Source organism: Symsagittifera roscoffensis, chromosome 1 (assembly GCF_963678635.1).
Source record: "Symsagittifera roscoffensis chromosome 1, txSymRosc1.1, whole genome shotgun sequence".
Lineage (NCBI taxonomy): Eukaryota > Metazoa > Xenacoelomorpha > Acoela > Convolutidae > Symsagittifera > Symsagittifera roscoffensis.
The window spans coordinates 82,574,807-82,593,629 of record NC_087062.1 but is presented as its reverse complement, the minus strand read 5'-3'; the positions used below and the strand labels follow the sequence as shown (position 1 = coordinate 82,593,629).

The 18,823-nt window shown below is 33.9% G+C and overlaps 1 protein-coding gene across 1 annotated transcript in view; it reads left to right on the top strand.

Moving 5' to 3' along the window:
- Positions 1-1,249: 1,249 nt before the first annotated feature.
- The window catches only part of LOC134851104 (neuronal acetylcholine receptor subunit beta-3-like), a gene marked incomplete in the record, with an annotated part of 54,511 nt that continues 36,937 nt past the window's right edge, over positions 1,250-18,823 (top strand). Inside the window, 3 exon segments of the mRNA XM_063867037.1 lie at positions 1,250-1,566; positions 2,289-3,414; positions 16,374-16,546. Coding sequence (XP_063723107.1) covers positions 3,357-3,414; positions 16,374-16,546 — 231 coding nt within the window.

The following is an 18,823-nucleotide window of genomic DNA, read 5'->3' as shown; positions in this document are numbered from 1 at the left end:
AACTTTAACCTGAAATATCTTTCGAAAAGATATTATGTTTATCTTGCGGTACTTGACTTGCAAAAATGTTTAAAAAATACTAAATTTTAAAAAGCAAAAAACATGCCCACATTTTTCCGGAACAAAAATCGTTTCCCTCGAGTTTTATGTCGAAAAAGATCCGATAAAAAATCAGATACTTTGAAATTTCTAAAGCACATATATTTCACGGAACAACCATCAGTAAATTATTGTATTAACAGTTTTAACTGCCTTGAATTGAACTTTAACTGCATTAAATTGAAACAATTTTTGTATCTAATCACTTCTTCGCTTAACCAGTTTGTTCCTTTGATTCATAGCATTTCAAGTTTCAACTTTTGCTTCAGAATTGAAAACAAATGAAAAACCGTTTAGAAGAAAACGTCTTTTTTTTTTATTTTACAGCACAAAATTTTAGGGTTGGCAACTTCATTTCCTGACTGCGACTGAAAATACTACCGCATTCCAACTTTAACTCAAGATACTACCGTATTCTAACTTTATCTTATTCTAATCCAGTCTTATCCATTTTTCCACGCCTATTGATCGATCCACGCCTTTTTTCAACTTTTATGATCTAAATAAACATTTGATGGAAAAATAACTGAATTTTTGTAAGATATGCTAGACAAACTAATCATTGTTAAAATTTCACATTCAATAAAAAACTATTTTTTTAAAGCTTTTTGGTCATTTTTCCCGTAAACTTTAATTTTGATCATCAAAACCTGAGTTCAACTTGTTTCCAAACATTTCATTCAAAAATTTTATAACCATTTGCTTATCAAGCTGTGATTTTTGGCTGGATGTTAATGTTAATGAATCAACTTATCAATTTTCAACCGTGTTACAAAAAACTCGTTAATTTAAGTTCACATTTTTTTCAAACAAAGGTTCAAATTTAATTTAACTTCCTGTCAAGAAAAATAATTTGACCTTTTCTCATCAAATAAAGTTACTATTATTCATTTTAATAATTTTTGCTTCATTTTTTTTTCAAATTACTCTGTTACGCTTGAGGCATTCAACAAAACGCATCAAAAAGGAAACGTCACTTATTGCAAACAAAAATTTAATTAAAAGGCGTTCTTTCTTCTGGTGTCCTTTTAACACTATTTTGCTCAGAAGTCTTAAATACGGAAAAACAATATTTCCTTATCATTTTAAATTCAAAAAATGGTCTTTCCTTATCACTGAGTTTCTCCGCCGTTAGCTAAAATGCCGCAGCTAAATTGCATTTCAATTTTTAATCAATATGGTTTTTAATAATTAAATTCAATAAAATCGTCCAATCAAAATAGAGAAAAAATTGTGGTATTTTTCACTTATATTATGCAGATTGTCATCTTATTTTACCACCATTTTAAACAACATTTTGAATTATTCACCCCTTGGCTTGAAACTTTTCTCGTCTCATTATTTTTATTGTTATCGAAACCAAATAATTTGATTTTTTTATGGCTTACCGGATATAATAGAACGTCATCAATTGACACACGCCTATTATATAGTGCTCGAATTCCTGAAGATGTTATGATGCTTAAAGTAGCTATTTTCAACAAATTGCCAAATAATAACAAGAAAGCAGTTTGAATTTCTAGATATGTAAACTACTTTCTTGTTCTTGGTATATGGCAATTCTTTTAGTCGGAAAAAATTTTGAAACTGTTCATTTTAACGTGAAAAAAAAAGACAATTTGAAAAGTCTCGGGCTAAAAAATTGAAGGGCTGAAAATTGAATACATTGAGCAGAAAGTGAAAATTTGAAACTTTGAAACTTATTGTATGGAAAGTCCAGACCAATAAACTCAAAAAAAATAAAATGAAAAAAGTTGATTTTAGACCAGGCGCGGATCTAGGTTTTCTCGAGGGGGAGGGGGGTGGATTTTCAAAAAAAAAATTGAAAGTTTTGTCGACCTTTTTTTGGCGTTTTTAGGCACTTTTTGGAAAGCTTAGACCAAAAAATCGCGTTTTTTCGGCGCGCGCTCCCCCCTCAAAATTAGTATAGATTGGCGCCAAAGGCGCTTTTGAAAAATTTTAGCGTCTGACCCCCCATTCCCCTCTCCCACTCCCCTAAATCCGCTACTGTTTTAGATTTTTTTTTTATGGTTCGAATTACAATTACAGCCCGTATTAAAACTATAAAAAAAAAATTATTAGTCACTCCAGATGAATCACTTGGACTTTTTTTATCCATAATGCAGTCTTTCCTATCCTTGTTTTTTTCTTGTCAACGCTTTGATAAGAGCAGCTAACATTGATTGCAGGAACATTGATTGCAGATATCAAATTACACCAAATAAATCGCAGTTTGTGGCGCAGTTGACTCTTTGCTAATCGGATAATCTTTTTTATTAGTCTTGACCTGACCTGTTGAAGATAATTCATTTCAATCAATTCGACCCAGTTAGCCAATCCGACCTCATTTCCAGGCAGTTTAGTTTTCGTATCCAGCCAATTTTGTATTTACAGTTTTTGGCTATTATTAACAACAATAAACAACAAACGAAATTAGAGTAGATCTCGCAGTTCTCAAGAGTCTTTTCTTGGTTTAATACTGAAGATGGTTACTTAATTTATGCTAACCGTATCTATTTAAAACCAGTCAATTTAAATCAGTCTATTTTGCCGTAACATTATATTGGTTTCGCTGGATCATTTGGGTCGCTTCCTGAGGTTAAAAGCCCCCCTAAGCGAAACCTCCCAGACGGTCCTATTTAAACGCTATCTTCCTCCTTTGTCAAATTCTGTTCAAACTCGTTCAAATTCTGTTCAATTTCTGTTCAAGCAATTCACACTTCGGAAGGGAAAAGCTACGTAGATAAAAGATTACAGGGTCGATTAAGAAAAAAGTGAAGTTCTCTTTTGAAGTTGGCTCTCAGTCCTATCGCAAATTTTTAACCCCTTTATTCAACTAAAATTTCCCAATTTCGGATCTAAAAAAAGGTCTCAAAGTATCCAAAATATGGTCCCAAAATGAACCCATATGTGATATATGGCCGTTAAATTTTATTCAATGTATCAATAATGACCCAAAACATATAAACTTCAAAAATCTTCTGTTATTTATGGTATAATTGCTCAACTCAGCTTCCTTTTTATACGATTTTTCATTAGACAAATTTCCACGATGATCATTTCACTCCGTTAAATTCGTTTCATCAGTCTGTGGAAAAACCAATTCACGAGGTCAAAAAACTGCTGTTTAAAATTGGTTTGGAAATCGCGGAAAAAAGCATATCAATCTGATTTGTTGTTATTAAGTTATCGCCTACAAGTAAAAGCTGACCGACTTTTTATTCTTACTTTGAGAACAAAGCAACTCGATTGCCAGAATGAGATTAGGAGGAAGCAATGTCAATTTTGGCACTAGCGGGAACAGATTTCAACAAGGTATTTCAAAAAGATGTTGCTAAAATTTTTTGGAAAAAGTACATACTGAAAGTATCGTTTCAAGGATAGAAGGTTATATTTTGATGCCTTTTCCCGCAAAATTGCTTGCGGTCTCAAAATTTTTGGCATTAAGGTTCTTTTTGATCGGGCCAATGCACGAATTATGCTTAGGCATGGGAGCTAATGCGTAGGGTGTTTGTTATTCAGCCGATTTTAATTGCTTCAAAAAAGCTCGTAGCTCGTAAGTGTGATATGATTTCAAAGTCCTATCAGTCGTGACTCATTCTATCAGTTATGTGTCGAAAAAAGTTCCAGAAGTTTGTTACAATTTCGAGACAATTTTTTTTTCGAATATTTTCAAGCTTTCAGACTGAATCAGATAACTTGATTAGAAGCTGACCTTGAAAATAAAATCTGCTGAACTATGACTAATTTTTGCAATGTAACTTTCAGCCTCTATTAGAAATAATAAAAGTTTACACCAATAATGACAGGAAAGTTACAACAACAATGAAAAAAGAATGAATTTTCCTTCAGTTTTCTTTTCTTTTAATTTTTGAATTTCTTTTGGAGAATCAGCGTGACCAAAATATTCAGTGGTGTTTACACAATAAGCAGCAACCGGGGCTATTTTTGTTATTGATTTTAGAATTGACTTCTAAATAGTGGGAGAACTTTCAAAATTTTTTGAAGCGTCATCTTTTGCCAAAGATCATGCAAACACCCGTGTTAATAGGCACCTGGGTTATAAAAATAGCTTCTTCTACAATTCCAAATAACTCAATAGACTTAAAAAAGTACACTCAATAACTCAAGAGACTGCTTGTAATTAACTATCATGTTTTTTATTGCAATGGAATTGATTGATAAGCTTTTTGTTCAAAACAGAATTTTTTTCTAGCTTAAGTTTTTTTTGCGTTTCCTATACCTCAATAAAAAAAGAAGATGCTCATTTAAAAAACCCATAGATTAAGTAGCAATAGTCTTAAAGATAAAAGAAAACTAATTATAGAGAGCATTTTTTAGAAAAAAAGTTAAGTTGAGCGTAAAAACTAATTTTGCGATTAAAAAGACGACAAAATACTTTTCCTTCATACTCGGGAAACATTCCAAAACTTTGAATATAAGAAAACAAGTTTGCGCGTAATAAGGCAAATCAATGAATTTAGGTCAGTCTTCTCATAAACTTTGCAATATTTTTAAGTCAGCAAAAAGATTCGAATTAGTGTAAATTTTACGTAAAATCATACTGGAGCAAGGCCGAGAAAAAAAAGCCAAACTGCTCGTATCTGGGCAAAACATTTAATGTTGTTACTGCCTTTTAAGGTATGAAAACAAATTTTTGCGCAGAAATTGAGTTTGAAGAACTTTTGGAAATGCGCGTTCTCCTATTTTTCAGATATCATGATGCCACACAAAATAACAGATACAAAATGATTAAAATTGCCTCGTTGAAAGCTTTTCTTAGACGCACTAGCTTGATTTAATTCAGTTTGAACTATTTGGAATCAGGTGAAATAGCTGAAAAGCTTCTTTTGAAAAAAATTTTCCTACAAAATCTATGGTTCTCTTTTTTTTATTGAAAAGTAGCTTTTCGTGTAAAGATTTATAATTGACATAAGTGAACAATCGCAGCTTGCACGGTTTCAAATATACGTCAAGCCATTTTTTCCATTAAACTTATTTTTAACAAGCTAATTGTTTCCAAAGCTCTAGAATAAACAAATCGCTGACAAAAACTACAAAAAAAATACTTCTAAGACAGTTAATATGCGTTAGTGTCACAGTTTTTTTGAAAGTATACAACGAGAAAGCAAAACGGCTCAAAAGAATGGCAAAATGAAAAAATTTAATTATATTTAACCAGTTGTTGCGTTTTTATTTGAATAATATCACCGTTTGTACTTGAAATTGTTCGGAGAGAAATTTTCAAAAAAAAGTGTTTTTTTTTTTACCGTTGATTTTTGTTCGAAAATCTCTTTCAATAGTTTTTTTTGAAAATCAATGCGTGTTGCAATTCTGATATTTTTTAAAAATAAACAGTACAGCTCGTATCAGGGCACAGCCCTGAATGTTGCGACTGTCTTTTAAGGTCTATGAAGCAGTGTTCGCTTTAGAAAAAAAAACGAGGACTTTTTCGGAAAAAATTTTGATTTTTTTAAAATCATTCCCCACACGCCATATAAAGTATAAAAGGATGAATTTTGCTCCTAGTAACGTGAAAAATATGACAAAAAGCCTGTTTCAACCGATTTGGAACTATTTCTATGAAGGATTAAATATCCGCTTACTCATTAATAGCGCGAAGTATATCGCGCGTTAATTGTCTCGAATTCGCCTTATTGGCAATCTTAAACCCTCATAACTTTATAGAAAAAAATCATAGGTAAAATACCATTCAAATATGAGCTCAATATTACAATTCCATTGGCTAAGAAAAATTTCGTCAAAAACTTTTAGTTTAAAAGTCGAAATTTGTCTGAAGAAAAAAACCTCCCTAGCACGAATATTCCGTTATTTTTGTTATGAAAGTCGGAACAATAAAGACTTCGAAGTAATGAACGCATAACAGCATAAAACATGAATAGTTCCGACGCAAAATGCAGTCCGAGATTTCAGCACTGATACGAGCTGTGTTGTTAAGTTAATATTTCCGCAAAGTTAACTTGTGCATTGTTACTGAATAGAATATATAGGGAAGCAAAAAAATTTTGAATCCAAAACCAATGAAATAAAAGTAAGTGAAAAAAAATATGCATTTGATCAGACAATATCTGTTTTGTATCTGCATCAGATTTTATGGGAGAATAAAAAAAAACTGTTTCCGGTCAAGATTTCATGAAACGAGTTTTAACAGCGCTTTCAGACTTGTTTTTTAAAGTGTTCGTTTCAAGTTTTCAATTTCAAGTCAAAATAGCATTAATAAATCATTCAGATTATACATTTTTGGAAGTCTGTCAAGCATTTATTTTGACATGATTGAAATATCAAAATCTCTTTAAAAATGAGAAGAATGTTTATTTCTGTTTATGCATGAAGAAAATTTATTTACTTCTATAGAAGTTACAAAAAAGTTCGTGTTATCAACATTTTGATTTTGGTATAAATATTTGATTTTATAAATAAGATATTTTATAGCTGAAATGCAATTTTTGAGTTTAAAAGAATTAGACATTGTAGTACGCAAGTAAAACTTCAAATCAAGTTTCGAGGATCTAATGGTTTTCATTCTCAGACAATGGTCTCAACGGTAACAAAATGAAACACATTTTAACAAAAACTGCATAAATGTGCAAAAAAATTTTCGAGCTAGAAAAAACATCCGGCCGCGTTTTCAATATTTACAAATGTTGGAGAGAATTGATTAAATTAACTTCGTCTTATTCTGAATTGAATCTTATATTGAAACAATATTAGTCGCGTCGTCTTTTTTGAGTTTCTTTGCTTTTAACTCAATCGAAAATCGTTTTTCAATCTTGATTTCAATGAAGTCTAGTTCTAGGAGATTAAAAAAGCAGCACTAAGAGCAAAATTAAAACTGTTTTCTGTTCTTTTCAGAAGCACTCACTGCACTATAAAACCCACACTCCTGCTTCACGCAAATTTAATCACTATAAGAGTCAGCATTACAAATTTGAGTTTCAACTAAATTGTTAAAGCAGTAGAAATCACAAACATTCCGCAAAAATTTACTTTTTTTAATTTGGTTATTTTATATTTCATTTAATATCATAACGCTCTCTCCAAAATTATTGATTTTTTTTTGGGTTTTTTTAAATTTGGTATGCGTGGCTTAAAATTCGATGACTTGAACATCATACTCTCACAGATAGATCATCAGAACTGCATTTATCTTTAAAAACTTGACACGAGCATTATTGACATTGATTTATAACTATTCCAAATTATTATCCATCTATTACATTGGTATAGCATGTATGTAATTTAAGCATTATTATGTTTTTCTCATAAGAACTGGATCATTAAATTTTTTATAGCCTTTCGTGATTCAAAAATAGCTGATCAAACTGCCAGTTATAATTATTCATGAATGCTTTCATGTCCTGATTCATGTCGTCGGTCCCTGTCATGCAAAAACCACATCGGGCAAGAGGTAAATGCTAAATTATCTATTGAAAATAGAGCATAGCTTTGAAAAAAAATCAAAGAGTTGTTCTTCGTAAGACCGGGTTTCTTCTTGGCTCAAAACAGCATGAAAAAAATTAGAAAAAATTCCAGGCGCTGGTGAATTTTTTGGCACAGTATTGAGACGCCTTGAAGTTCCTCGGATATTAAAGAGAGGACTTAATATATGGAACTAGTTAATCTTTTGAAAACCGCTTTGTAAATTTTTAGAGCTAGTAATTTAAGAGACCCGGGTTTACTTTTCAAAGCTAATTATTGCTGTTTCAGGCCCTGATCAGTGGCCACTTATCCATGACCAGGGCTTAAGCATAAATAAACTTCGGAATTGGCGCTGATTTTTCTCTCAACCAGCGCTGAAATTGGCAGCTCTAAATTTGCGCTAAATCATCGTTAAAATAGCGAAGAAATTCAGACTCACGGATGGCTTAATTTTCAATCAGCTAGAGCTTCAGAAAATTCATTTTAACCGCTGCAATTCAAATGAATTAATCATCCCTGTTTCAGGCCCTGGTCAGTAGTCTTTTATCCATGATCAGTAAATTTGCAGCACTGATTCATGATAAAGTTATGAATCAGGAAATACTTTTCCTGCGACTTTAAACCGACGATGCAGTCCCTGTTTTCCCGTATGATGTCATTTGAGCTCCAGTGGTAATTTTTGTTTCGACTTTCGAAAAAAATAAAGAAAGGAAAGCTTGAGTTGTCTTATCTAATCATACCAATTTCGGGGATCAAAATGAAAATTTTCAACAAACCTTTTTGATACTTTTTTGAAGATGTCAACATTTTGAAATCAATTGCGAAAACAAATCTTATCAGCGACCATTTTTGGTTAAGTTATGGAACTACGAAAATATGGAACTACAAAAGTTATGGCGTTAGTCTATTTTGATCAAAGCGCAAACATGAAAAGTTTAAAATTGGCAGTTTGTTCTGCACTAAAAAACTTTTCCAAGGTGATTTGACGCAAGTGCCTTTATATTTTCAGTTTTCTATCCGAGTCAAATTTATAGCAGTGGCTATTATACTTTGGCTTTTTGAGGGCAAATTCAAATTTTATTGTTTATCAAAGTTTTTTTCCAATAAAACTCGCGACCAGTTAAAGGGCAGTCGGAAAATTCAAGATTTTGTTCTGATATAAGCATTCTTGCTTTTTTGTTACCAATTTTCTGGTTCTTTGTCTCAGTCTTCTGAAAATCGTTGACGTCTTGGACTCAAAAGTGTAAAATTATCTTATCTTTGATTTTTTTGAAAAACAGTGGGGTTTGCAGTTTGTAAATTTTGCTAATTTTGAAACAATTATAGTGCGTTATATTTTTTTGAATTAACGCTGTAATTTAATCCAGCTAAAGTTCTTCTCCTTTGATTTGAAGCAAGCTACTTGGACCGTCAATACGTTGACAGAAAATTAGCAACATCATTCTTTGCTTAACATAGCGTGTGCGAGCAAAGTTTTCAAAAAATTAATTTGATAAAATTTCATTTTTTTTCTTATTTTCTTGAAACATTTTGAAAATTGAGTTGTTTTCGAAGTTGAGTTATTTCTCAAACTTACCAGTTAAGTAAGAATTTTAGCGGTTTTGCCCTGATACATGCACTTATATTTTCACTCAGAAGACCACCTGCAAATTATTGACGCCGTGAACTCAAATTAATAAATTTATTTCACTTAAATTACTCTTTTTAATATTAAGAGGATTTCGGATGTATCAATTTGGCTAATTTAAAAAAAATAACGCTCGTTCATCTTGGTATTTTTTGCATTTTCTCTCCCCCACTACCGTTAATTTTTTTAGTTGTTCATTGTGTTATTTGTTATGATGTCTAAGCGCGTCAAGTTAATATGCAAGGTATGAAAAATGATTCTTTTAACAATTGATAGCTCCTATATCAAATCAATTTTGATTGATTTACGGCAACATAAAAACTGTTTTTAAAAATTGAAATAAGTGTTTGATCTAATAAAGTGTATGGGGCGATTTAGTCCGGCTCAAAACTCTTTCCGATTTGATTCGAGGCAAGCTATTGGTAACTACTAACACGTAATCAAACGCTAACTACCTTAGTTTGTACAATTAATAGACACACATCAGGTACTTTTATGTAGCATTGTATCAATATTTTTTATATTGCGTGGGGCGAGTATTTTTTTCAAATCAAAAGTGAAAATATTACCACTTTGTCAATTTTTCTATAAAATAACAACATGCCATTTATTTTAAAAAGACTAATGCCTAAGAATTCAATTCTAAATCATCGGTAAAATACGAAAAAATTTCAAACAAAGGGCTGGCTTATCTCTCAATCAGCGTGAGCTCCGGAATTTCGTTTTACACGCCGCAATTTAAATGAATTATTTATCGCTGTTTTATGCCCTTCGCAGTGGTCACACCTGTTTGATACTTCTTTGAAGATGTCAAAATTTTGAAATCAATTGCGAAAATAAATCTTATCAGCAACCATTCTCGGTTAAGTTTCGGAACTACAAAAAGTGCCTCGGACTAATTTAAGCGCACTTTAAATGGCGTTAGTCCATTTTGATCAAAACGCAAACGCAAACAATTGAAAATTGGCAATTTGTCCTCGACTAAAAAACATTTCCAAGGTGATGTGACGCAAGCGCATTGATATTTTCAGTTTTATATCCTAGTCAAATTTATAGCAGTGGCTATTATACTTCGGCTTTTTGCGGGCAAGTTCAAATAATATTGTTCACAAAGTTTTTTTCAATAAAAACCGGCGACCAGTTAAAGGGCTGTCGGAAAATTCAAGATTTTGTTCTGATATAAGTATACTTGCCTTGTTGTTCCCATGTTAGCAGGAAGGATGAAATATTCTTGCTCGATATGTTTTTAGACAAACTTTGACTTTTAAAGTTAGTTTTCTGGTTCTTTATCTCAATCTTCTGAAAAACATTGACGTCTTGGACTCAAAGGTGTAAAATTAGTTTATCAATTATTTTTTTTTAAAATTTGTAACTTTTGCTAATTTTGAAACAATTATAGCGCGTTAAATTTTGTTTAAATAAATCGGCGTTTTAATCCGGCTAAAATTCTTCTCCTTTGATTTTAGGCAAGCTACTTAGATCATCCTTACGTTGACAGAAAACTAGCAACATCATTCTTTGCTTAGCATAGCGTGAACCAGGAATGTTTTCAAAAAATTAATTTTATCAAAATTTATTTTTTTCTTAATTTCTTGAAACTTTTTGCACTTTGAGTTTTTTTTGAATTTGAGTTATTTCTCAAATTTTACAGTTAAGTAGAAAATTTAGTCGGTTTGCCCTGATACACGCAGTTATATTTTCACTCAGATAAGTTTTACTTTTCTAACTAGTCGTTTTTAACGGATTTTTTTATACCACCTGAAATGTATTGACGCCGTGGTCTCAAAATTATAAATATATTTCACTTTAACTTTTTTTTTTATAAATTAGGAGAGTTAAAAGAAATTCGAATGTATCAATTTGGTTAATTTGAAAAAAGTAACTCTAGTCTATTTTGCATTTTCTCTCCCCCACTACCGTTAATTTTTTTGAGTTGTTTTGTGTGTTATTTGTTATTATGGCTAAACGCGTCAAGTTAAGATGCAAGGTATGAAGAACGAATCTTTTAACACATGATAGCTACTTCATCAAATCAGTTTTGATTGATTTACGGCAACCTTAAAATAGTTTATACTTTTGAAATTGGTTTTTGTAACAATAAAGCGTATGAGGCGGTTTAGTTCGGCTCAAAACTCTTTCCGATTTGGTTGAAGGCAAGCTATTGGTAACCGCTAACACGTTATCAATCGCTAACTACCTTACTCTGTACTATTAATAGACATTAGAAACTTTTATGTAGCGTTGCATCATTTTTTTTATATTGCGTGTGGCGATTATTTTTCCAAAACAAAAGTGAAAATAATACCACTTTGTCAACTTTTCTTTTATATAACAACATTCGATTAATTTAAAAAAGACAGATTCCTAAGAATTCAATGGGTAGTTGGACGTTTAGGGCCTTGCCTTGATACCAGCAGTATTTTTAGCATAGAATTTGTTCAACATTTTAATACCATCGCCCCGTGAGTAAAATTGGTTATTTAAAGGCATGCGAAACAAATTGTGGAAATTTGCGTCCAGCTGCAAGCAGTTTTTCGAGCAATAGTTTCAAGATCTTTGGAGTAGTAGTCAGTTGCATTTTAAACAGTCAAATTTGATCTTGTTTAACACGTGCACTTATTTTTTAAGGCAATAAATATATTAAATATTTTTTCTAAGGCAATAAATATATTAAAACGGAATATTTATGCTTCTAAGTTTTTTTTTATTCAGTCAATTTTTGACTATCAATTTTTGATTTGACCTCTAACAACTAATGATGATCTGCACTCAAATTTAAGAAATGTTTTACCTGTGGTCATTGTTTGTAATATTACAGGGGTTTAAAAAATGGCAATTTGACTATTCTCTGGTTGTTCTGTCTTTCGATCAAAGTGACGGAATATTCGTATGCGTGGTCTTTTTTTCTCCAGACCAATATCGTTTTTGTTTAATAAACCATTGATTACGGAGTTTTTTATGTCATGTAAGAAAGTTTTGTTGTCCGGAGCTTAAATAAAAAAAATACCTGAGTCAATTTTTTTGAAGTTATTGGTGTTTGAAAATTGCTAAGTTGACCAATTGTGGATGGTTAATGAGCGATATATGCGTTTTTATAACACGCGGAGCCGGCGCATTAAATTGTTTCAATTGGAATTTATGGAAGCTGTTCGGTTATATTTTCAGGATAAGAGACGCTAAATACATCCTTATATACTTTACAGAGCGTGAGAATCATAAACGAAGAAAAAAAAGAACTTTATTCTTTGAGGAACCTAATTTTGCCACATTTTTGACATGAATATGCCGCCAAATTAGTAAACTGAAAGACTCAAAACTCAAAAATCAAAAAGAAATCATTAAAAGAAACAACTAAACTACGATCTGAAATTGGATGCTTAATCATCCAAAACGTATTGCCATTGTCATTGGCGCACAATAAATTTTTAAAAAAAGAAACCAAAACCAAGGTTTCTTTTTTTGTTACAATACAATTGCGAGGGTTCCATGTAATCAAAGGAATTACATATTGGCCATTTTACATTTTGTTTGACACGTCAAAACGTGAATTAACTTTAGGAGACATAGTCAATTAAAAATGAATTCAACCTATGATGCTGTTTTTAAAGTCATAGAAACAGACGTAGAAATTTTAGCAAAAGCAATTAACCAAGCCATAAGCGATTCCGACGAAGTACAGATCATAAACGATTTCTTAACGGAATTTAAGAGCTTGCTTGACGATGCCAATAACGAAGCAGTCAAGATAACACGCACCGGAACGGACCAGCCACACTCAATCATTGAAAGATTGAAAACTTTGAAAGTTTTGTACCGAACGATCCAACTACGATCAAAACGATACGAGCGTACCCTCAACAGCACTGCCACGTTTTCTTTAAACTCATCACGAGTAGCCAGCAACGTCTCGACGCCTTCAATAATACGACAAGCCTTGGAAAATCTTCCCCCTCGACGCCAAACGGAAAATTTAACCCGTAGTACCACTACACAAAACGTCACCATGGACTAGGACACCCCGGACGATTTGCCACAATTTTCTGGATTGCCAGCAATCTTAAACGCTACTTCAAACCACAGATCAAATTCCGCCCAGGAAATTCAGGACTCCTACTTCGCCCCGGATCTAACAGCGACGCCAATACCTTGGATCATCGCATTCATCAACAACAAACAGAAACTCTTGGAACTCAAACTGCCCATGGAACTCACCTCCATCCTCAGTCAAACCTCTCATTGCAGCAGCCGAACGCCGACTTGTCACAAAGTTCAAACCTTCAGCCGAACCACCCAGAAGCTCAACTTCAAGGAACGACTATCGAATTGAACAATGGAACTCAACTCCAAATCAACAATCAGCAATTGACAGCAACAGTGGGACAAAGACCGAACTCAGAAGCTCAACTTCATGAAACGTCACCGCACTCCAACCCTGGAACTCAAATCCAAGTTTTCAATCAGCAGATGAACGCACCAGCAACCCGACAAAGAAAGGTTTCAGCGCCAATATTTCTTCCGACAGCAACTTCAAAAGCAGCTAAGAGTCAAAATGATTGGACAGCAAATCACACACCTAATTCTTGCTCCCCAGACAGCTAGCCCCCCACGTGGACTATACCGGCCTTCAAGCCAACAACAGAACCAGCCTTCAAGCCAACAACAGAACCAGCCTTCGAGCCAACAACAGAGGACACATAATCCGAATAGCGCCTTTAGACCCATCTTGACGATTGGAAATCACTTCGACACCTCACCTTAGGATTCGCATGGATCATTAAACACTCACAGAATCAATCATTTCCCAAGGAAATAGCATGCCTGACAAAGAAATCTGACATTCCACCCCGCAGCCCTCTACAACCTCTTTGCCCCTTCATCGACGATCACGGATACTTACGTGCCAAAGGACGACTACAGAAAGCCCCGCTTCTAATTTGCAGCTGACATCCAGTCATTCTGAACGCAGAAATTTACCCAATACAACTCTTCATGAAGCAAACACACGAAATAAATTCCCATTGTGGAATGGAACACACCCGAAGCATTCTTCAGCAGGACTTTTGGATGATAAGATCACGCAAGCATCTGAAGAAAACCTATTCGACAATGCATACCTTGCCGACGCCTTCGACAGGAACCAGTGAAGCCTCTGATGGCAGATCTACCCCTACAACGACTCCCTTTATCGGAAAACAGTTACCCCTTCTACTCAACAGGAATTGACTTCTTTGGACCCTTTCCCACGCGGAACAACGACGAGTACAGTAAGCGATACGTTCTTTTCTTCACCTGCCTCGTCACGCGAGCAGTTCATTCAGAAATATGCCAGCAAATCGACACAAACTCAACTCTACAAGCCATACGCCGTTTCAACGCTAGACGCGGTAAACCCAGTATCATCTTCTCTGACAACGGAAAAGCCTTCGTTGCAGCTGACAAGGAATTACAGGAAAGCCTTTCTGAGATTCAACACAGCAACGACTTCAACAATCAATGCCAATTACTTGGAATAACCTGGAAGTTCAACCCACCTGCAGCTCCTCACTTTGGTGGATCATTTGGAAAATCTCAAAGTCATTGGAACACGGACACTGGACGACGAAACTCTGTCAACCTTCACGTGCGAGGTTGAAGCTATGATTAATTCTCGCCCGCTAACCCACGTCTCATCAGACCCAACCGACGACGAGCCCCTTACACCCAATCACCTCCTACTAGGACGACCACCAAACAATTTGCCTCCTGGATTGTTTCTCCCTCGCCACACAACGGACAAGAGAACTTGGAAACAAGCTCAAGCCTTCAGTCAACAGTTCTGGAACACATACCTCAAAGACTACTTGCCAACCTTGACGACCCGAACAGAATGGACAAAGCAAGTGGAAAATCTTCAGCAAGGAGACCCTGTATGGATACTGGAAGACCTAACGCCTCGAGGTCTTTGGCCCCTGGGACGGGTACTTCGTACTTTCCCAGGTGCAGACGGAATCGTTCGCTCCTGCGAAATTAAAACTAGCAGGGGGATTCTACACCGACCAGCAGTCAAACTCTCGTGAGTATTGGACCACAGTAACAACTAGATGACCAACATGATCAACGACAGCTAACAACTAGATGACCATTACAATCAACGACGACGTACCATCAGCTTCAACGAACAATTTTCTAATTTGCAACCTTCAAATGGGCCCGGCTATGTCTACGACATTTGAACTTTATTCTTTGCCGAACCTAATTTTGCCACATTTTTGACATGAATATGCCGCCAAATTAGTAAACTGAAAGACTCAAAACTCAAAAATCAAAAAGAAATCATTAAAAGAAACAACTAAACTACGATCTCAAATTGGAATCTTAATCAATCAAAACGTATTGCCATTGTCAGACGCTAAATACATCCTTATATACTTTACAGAGCGTGAGAATCATAAACGAAGAAAAAAAAGAAAAAAAAACTTTTTCTTTTGTGTTTTATCAAACATTCAAGTAAAATTTTTGAACGTCTCTAAATGCAGTCGGATCATTCAGAGCGTTGTCTTGATATACGCGCAACCTCATTATTATTCAATTGAAGCAAAAATTCCTCCAATGTTTTATTTTGTCAAAAAAATTAGTACGCTAAAAATTAGCGGAGAATTGAAAGTTTGTGGTAAAAATATCGAAATTCCTAATGAAGTCCGAAACAATTTGGCATTTTTGAACTCAAAGTTCATATTGGTTTTCCTTTAATACGGGAGCTAATTAGGCGAAAATTGAAATATTTTGCATCAAGTTACTAATACATTGAAGTTGATATCAAATTGCCATATCTTCAAGGAAGGTGACTATTGACCAAAATTTGAACCCGACGAAGCAGTGTAATAAAGGTGGAATAATTGTACTTTGTTCACCAACAATTTTCTAACAAGATTAAAACTGGGAAGATAACGACAAGCTTAATTTCATTTCCAGCCCGTATTCACACCTAGTATATGTAATCGCATTGGCTTATTTTTTGCGCTTTAATTATTGCATATTTGATTATTGCATATTGATTATTAAAAAAAATGATTAGGTAATTAACTTTTTCTTTTTTGTTTTCAAGAGGGTCTGAAAAAACATGTTTAATTATTAAACTTTTTCCTTTGTTTGTTTTCAAGAGGGTACTCATTTTCGCACAAATTGATTTTAATTTTGTTTCCATAGTTGGTCAACTTTGTTTTTTTAGGAGGGGGTGCGGATTACGGCAGTGGGGGTTTGCACAGCAACACTTACCTTGGGGGAGATGCAGTGTCTCGACTGTTGCTGGCCAACTACACCTTTCGGTCACGCCCTGTCGTGAACACTTCCAACCCAATTGTGGTCGAGGTCATGCTCACTGTAATTCAACTCATCACCCTCGTAAGAGAACCAACTAGTCTGAGAGTAAATAAACCAGCCGAAGTAAAACCAATCGAAAATGCTCAGAATTTATAAATTAGCCGGAAAGTTACATCATATGCTAGAATTTGCATAATTTTCCTAACAGTTACATAATTGTTGCATAAAAATTATATAGTTACATAATAGTTACATACAACTGGTAAATAATTACATAACTATTAGATAATACTATTATTTTCGGCTGGTTTATTTTTTTCCAACTAGTTTACATTTGGTACAATCAGTAGTGTGCCAAAGGAATTGGGGATATGCCTTCCCATCAGTTCTGTTGCCAGGTTTTTTGAAGGTTCCCATCTTTTGAACTATTTTTGGATGAACAATCCTAAATTTTCTCTAAAAAAAACCTTATAAAACCTTATTGTGTAGGGGGAACGCGCACCAACATTATGAGGCCAAACTGTGTAAGTTGTAAGCGGCAACAGCCCGAAAACAGATTTGTTGCGGAATCTGCAACATTGCTATTTTCTTTTACTTTCTTAGTTGTTTTTGATTTCGAGAACAAATAGCTAAAACACTTTGTTTGCTCGAAATTGGTAGAAAGTTTGGAAAGTTGCGGAATTCAGAAGACGCAGTGCTGAAGCCGCAACAAACACAAAAATAATATTTGTGCATAAAATTTTAAGATGTCTGATTGCAAGCGGCAAGCGAATTTACGCTGTGGTAATGCAGCAACTGCAAGCGGAATCTACAAACTCTAAGCGAAATCCGCAAATTGTCAGCGGCAACCGCAAAATAAAAGCGGAATTTGCGTAAACTTGCGGAATCCGCCTACACTTTGCCGAATTCGTCTACATTTGTGGAATCCGCATCAACTAGCTATTTTTGCTCGTTTTCGATTCCGCGAGAAAACTAATATGCAAAAAGAATTTACGATACATAAATTTGAGCGCCGAATCCACTGAAATTTTGAATAACGAATTAATTTAAATTTTGGAAAAAGTTCAGAGGACTTTTCGCTAATTACTAGTGACCTACAGAGACACCCAATTGTAAGCCAATCAAATGCGCAATTTGTCCTTGTAATGAAAAAAGCCCTTAAGTTTTCAAAATTTTCTAGAAAAATGTGCTGCATTCTAATTTATGTTTAATTTATTGACTTTAACTTATTTTTATGTAACGGACTTTGTGACATTTAAAATCATATATAATCACCAATAATATCCATTTAAAAGATTTATAATCAAATGTATTCGGATTTTTTCCAAAATATTTAAAGATTTGTTTGTCACAATGATTATAATGAATTATAATATTGCTGTTGATAACAAAATCTTTTCAATTGAATGCAGGTGCTCTTAAGTAACAAGTGTCATTTTTTATTATTTAAAATACCAATTTTTAATTTAGAAACAATTTTAAAGCATTATTCTCAAATTTTTAAGATAAATGCCCTTCAAAATAACTGCTGGGCTATCTAAGTTCGTTTTGATAGAACTTTATCAGCAACGAATAAACATTTTTAACGTAACTTTTGATTGACTTATAAAACAAAAATGGTCTGGGGGTAAAAAAAATTAAGCCCAAATTTTGAAAAAGAAACGGCATCATTTTAATTCTCCTAAAAATTGTTTTCATTTTCATTGCTATTTTCGAAGCTCTTTTTGGCGTTTGATCACTTGCAAACGTACTTTTTTTCTTCAGCGTATTTTTTTCTTCAGCAAAAGCTTGATTTTTTTCTTCAGCAAAAATTGAATAGCCCCGTTTTTTGCATTGCGCATGCCAACCAGCTTCCGCGAATTTCAGAGAGTTTTTTTGTCTAAAAAAGCTTCCAAAGTAGACGCCAGTGGTTCGTTTGTGACCTTCAAAACTGATTTTCTCGCAGACGTATTTTTACCAAGCACCTGATAAACCAAGCTTATGACAACACAATTTTCTATTCTATTGATATTTATTTACTCGTGAAGTTAATTTTGTGATTTTCCTTTTAGTCAATACTAATTGTAATTTGGGAAATTAAATTAGTCCCGGATTTGTTTTTAGCTGAGATTCTAGTCTGCTTAAAGGGAAATCGAATTTTGACTGTAGTTTTGTTTGTCATGCGAGAATTGAAAATTGAAAGTGAGGCAAGTTAAGAAATAATCAGAAACTAAATGTTATCTGAAGGGGGGATCAAAACATATTGAGCAAAACTGGCTTTCAGCGTTTTACACTTTGAAGAAAATGCTTTTTTGAGCCGTTTTAGGATGATTGTGATAAAAAAATAGCGCTTCTCTGGTGCCTACAGAATACTTTTTT